The sequence below is a fragment of the Rhincodon typus genome, chromosome 29 (genome assembly GCF_021869965.1).
Source record: "Rhincodon typus isolate 14 chromosome 29, sRhiTyp1.1, whole genome shotgun sequence".
In the NCBI taxonomy this organism is placed as follows: Eukaryota; Metazoa; Chordata; class Chondrichthyes; order Orectolobiformes; family Rhincodontidae; genus Rhincodon; species Rhincodon typus.
The window spans coordinates 14,361,997-14,366,100 of record NC_063360.1 but is presented as its reverse complement, the minus strand read 5'-3'; the positions used below and the strand labels follow the sequence as shown (position 1 = coordinate 14,366,100).

General features: G+C 44.9%; 1 protein-coding gene across 1 annotated transcript in view; it reads left to right on the top strand.

Moving 5' to 3' along the window:
• The window catches only part of fbn2b (fibrillin 2b), a 193,163-nt gene that overhangs the window by 146,213 nt on the left and 42,846 nt on the right, over window positions 1-4,104 (top strand). Inside the window, exons 42-46 of the mRNA XM_048613904.1 lie at window positions 708-779; window positions 1,840-1,965; window positions 2,093-2,218; window positions 2,671-2,796; window positions 3,458-3,574. Of these exons, the coding sequence (XP_048469861.1) occupies window positions 708-779; window positions 1,840-1,965; window positions 2,093-2,218; window positions 2,671-2,796; window positions 3,458-3,574 (567 nt within the window). The remainder of the gene's footprint in view (window positions 1-707; window positions 780-1,839; window positions 1,966-2,092; window positions 2,219-2,670; window positions 2,797-3,457; window positions 3,575-4,104) is intronic.

Genomic DNA, 4,104 nt, shown 5'->3' with positions numbered 1-4,104 from the left:
GGTGATGACGATCAGTGGGCTGGGTGATGATGATCAGTGGGCAGTGATGATCAGTGGGCTGGGTGATGATGATCATTGGGCAGGGTGATGATGATCAGTGGGCAGGGTGATGACGATCAATGGGCAGTGACGATCAGTGGGCTGGGTGATGATGATCAGTGGGCTGGGTGATGACGATCAATGGGCAGTGACGATCAGTGGGCTGGGTGATGATCAGTGGGCAGGGTGATGACGATCAATGGGCAGTGACGATCAGTGGGCAGAGTGATGACGGTCAGTGGGCAGTGACGATCAGTGGGCTGGGTGATGATGATCAGTGGGCAGTGACGATCAGTGGGCTGGGTGATGATCAATGGGCAGTGACGATCAGTGGGCAGGGTGATGATGATCAGTGGGCAGTGACGATCAGTGGGCTGGGTGATGACGATCAGTGGGCAGGGTGATGACGGCCAGTGGGCAGGGTGATGACGATCAGTGGGTGGAGAGTGGTCATTTGGATGTAATAGATACATCTGATGATTTTATATAATGACGCTACTTGGGATAAAATGAGGTGAAAGGTAATGACGGGATCTGAGGTGAATGTGGATTGTGCATTGTCTTTTATGAAATACCTTTCTGGTGACTGCACACAAAGTGAAGTTGTCAGCGTATACTGACTGTAAATGATGGGGCAAAATGATGACTGACTGAACATTCTCTTCCAGCTCACTATCAACTCCTGTGTGGGAATCAGGCTCCTGGCTTCATCATTGATATACATACGGGCAAACCAGTTGGTGAGTTTCCATTCTCTAACTTCCAGGGACTGGAACTGTATCTATGCACCTCTGCAATGGTCGTGGACAATACAAGTTGAAATTAATTCTAACATATTTTTGATATTAAAAGTAACTGGAAGGTATATAGGGAATATTATTTATTGACAGTTGCAATGCAGTCTGAACAAGTTAACTCACAAATCAGTCCATATTGTTTGGTTGGGATCTAACGTTGAAGGCAGTGTTAGAATCTGGCCACTCTGTGCCTTACTGTCCCTTTTTGATGTCCTTCCATTTCAGTTCTTCCTCTTTCCAATGCAAGGTTGGTACAGTATAGAGGAGTCCAATCAACAGGTTCTTAGGCTCGTGACAATGCCTATTGCAATGTGCAACAATGTCGGCTATTTATAAAAACATCCTTGAGACAAACATTACCTGCAGCCTGTTTGTGAGTTCCCAGCTCTCAGAGTTGAGTTTAATTTGATGTGGAAGTGCCAGTGTTGTACTGGGGTGGACAAAGTCAGAAGTCACACAACACCAGGTTATAGTCCAACAGGTTTATTTGAATTCACAAGCTTTCAGAGCAGTGCAGACTTCACCTAACGGACGGGGCTCTGCTCCAAAAGCTTGTGATTTGAAATAAACTGTTGGACTGTAACCTGGTATCGTGTGATTTCTGAGCTTAATTTTGTGCACTGATCTGGTACACATAGAATGGAGTTTTAAGTGACCCCTTATGTGCTCTACTCAAGCATTCTAAGTATAGTCAACAAAACATTTCTGAATTTTGGGCATGAAACTTTAATTATAAAAAGGCAGATCAGTGTGAAAATAAATTTGCACAACATCTTCAAGGTTAAATTGGAATGGAGTTCTTAAAGGAAATTTGTTCTTTTTCAATAAGGAAACAGATTTAATTTTACCCATTTTGTGATGAAATGTTTCAGATTGAATTAGGCTGAGCCGTACAACCTGTCAGTTTAATAAACCCTGTGCATTTGGAGGCCTGTCATTTACAGGATTGTAACTGAGCAAGGTTAGGGTTAATTTTCAGCTTGAATGTCTGTTTCATGTTCAGATATTGATGAGTGTCGGGAAATCCCAGGCATTTGTGCGAACGGCGTCTGTATCAACCAAATCGGTAATTTCCGCTGTGAGTGCCCAATGGGATTCAGCTACAACAACGTGTTCCTAATTTGTGAAGGTAAGCAGTTACCTTTCCATTGCATTCTTCTCCTATTACATTTCATTTTGCAGTATTTTACACGTCATGTCCTGACATTTTAATGAAGAATAATGAAACCCTGTCTTTGCCTGTTGTTTTGGGATAGACATTGACGAGTGCACCAACGGAGATAACCTGTGTCAGCGGAATGCTGACTGTATCAATATTCCAGGCAGTTACCGCTGCGAGTGTTCCCCAGGCTTTAAACTGTCACTGAGTGGAGCCTGTGTGGGTAAGTAGTGCCTGATATTTTACCCACTGGTTGCCAACTTCTGTTGGAGAATGTTATAGGTCCCTCCAGGTCTACAGCTGGTTTTCAAAATGCCGAATAGGAAATGCCACTGGGTGTGAAAATGAAGGATCTTATCGTATTTCATTTATCCATAAAGAGGTTAGAGGTCCCCCCATGCTGCACCTAATTCTTGAAGCTATTGTTGAGATTTTGTCTCTGCCACTGTGTCAGGGCGAGTTCAGTCTGATGGCAGGCGGTTGGGGAAAGGGGTGCTCAGTTAAGCCTGTCCCTCTGGAGGGTTGTGTACAAACCACCCTTTCAGTATGGATAAGTACAGACCTCCCTGTCCCTAAGGATAGTGTGGATAGATCTCCTGTCCTGTGTGTGGTGTGTAGTTCCCTGTTCTGCAGAGATGGTGTAACAGCCTTTCTTCCAATGTCCTTTTCTGACAGATCGTAATGAGTGCCAGGAGATCCCCAATGTCTGTAGCCACGGAGAGTGTATTGACACAGAAGGAAGTTATCGGTGCCTTTGCCACAATGGATTCAAAGCAACAGAAGACCAGACAATGTGTATGGGTAAGAAATCTCACATCTTCACTTGCCTAGAGGACTGGACTTTACAGGCATTAGGGGCCATGTTGCTCGTCTTCCTGGTCGAAAAGTCAGGCACGAGATGGACAGCTTCAAAGACATAGGCTGGCCTACCGTGATTACAAGTTGGGGATCAACCATAACGAGGTAAGCATGGCATTTCTGTCAGCCAGAGAAAGGCCAGAAAAGCTGATAGCTGTTCCTGATTGTAGTTTCCAACCAGCCTGTAATCAGTAGTTGTCGCTGCTTGGAATACAGCCAGTCCCAAAGAGAAGATAGTGGATTTAGAGGCGAGTCTGGGATTTTAGTAAGAGAGAGCAAGAGAACAAGAGGAACAGACGGCATCGGAGGACAGGGTTTTAGGGATGGAGGATTGGAGGATGGGACAGGAAGGAGTTCCACTGTGGGGCACGGGGGATAACACCTTAAGTGGGGGCATGCCCTGATAGGTGAGCAGGCTAGCTGAGGCTTTACTCATGGATCATGTTATGGGGGAACAGCTTGAGGCTGTACATTTGGCCACCCATCTTATTTTACATGACAACCTCCCTACTCTGCGAACATACCAGCTGATTCCCCCACTGAGACCCGGTCTGCTCATCAAGTGTGAGACAGTGAGTGAGCTGGCTGTGTGTTTGTGTTTTAGATATCGATGAGTGTGACCGGCAGCCCTGTGGAAATGGAACCTGCAAGAACACCGTTGGATCTTACAACTGCCTCTGTTTCCCCGGATTTGATCTCACCCACAACAATGATTGCATGGGTAAGGGAAACAATATCTGTCTGACACTAATCATCACCCAGCCTCACACTGAATCTTCATTCTGTTATAGTAAACATGTATTGAAATGAGCTGCAGTCTCTCCCTCTCGAACCCAAGGACCCAAAAGCAAAAATTATTGTATCATCTATTGGCATAGCACAGCCAAAAGCCAAGTCAAATTGCAAATCTCAAAGATATATCAAAACCAACAAACAACCTTTTTTACAACTATATTAGGAAAAAAGAGGTTAACCAAGAGCCCCTGGAAAACTGCTAATAGTGAAATTACCCATGGGATTTGGGCTGATACTCTATTCTGTAAGGTCTCGACAATTCACTGACTTAGATGATGGAATAGAAAGCTACATATCCAGGAACAAAAACAGAGTTGCTGGAAAAGCTCAGCAGGTCTGGCAGCATCTGTGATGGAGAAAACAGAGTTAAAGTTTCGGGTCCGGTGACCCTTCCTCAGAAGGAGGACCCTTCCAGCAACTATGTTTTTGTTCCTGATTTACAGCATCCGTAGTTCT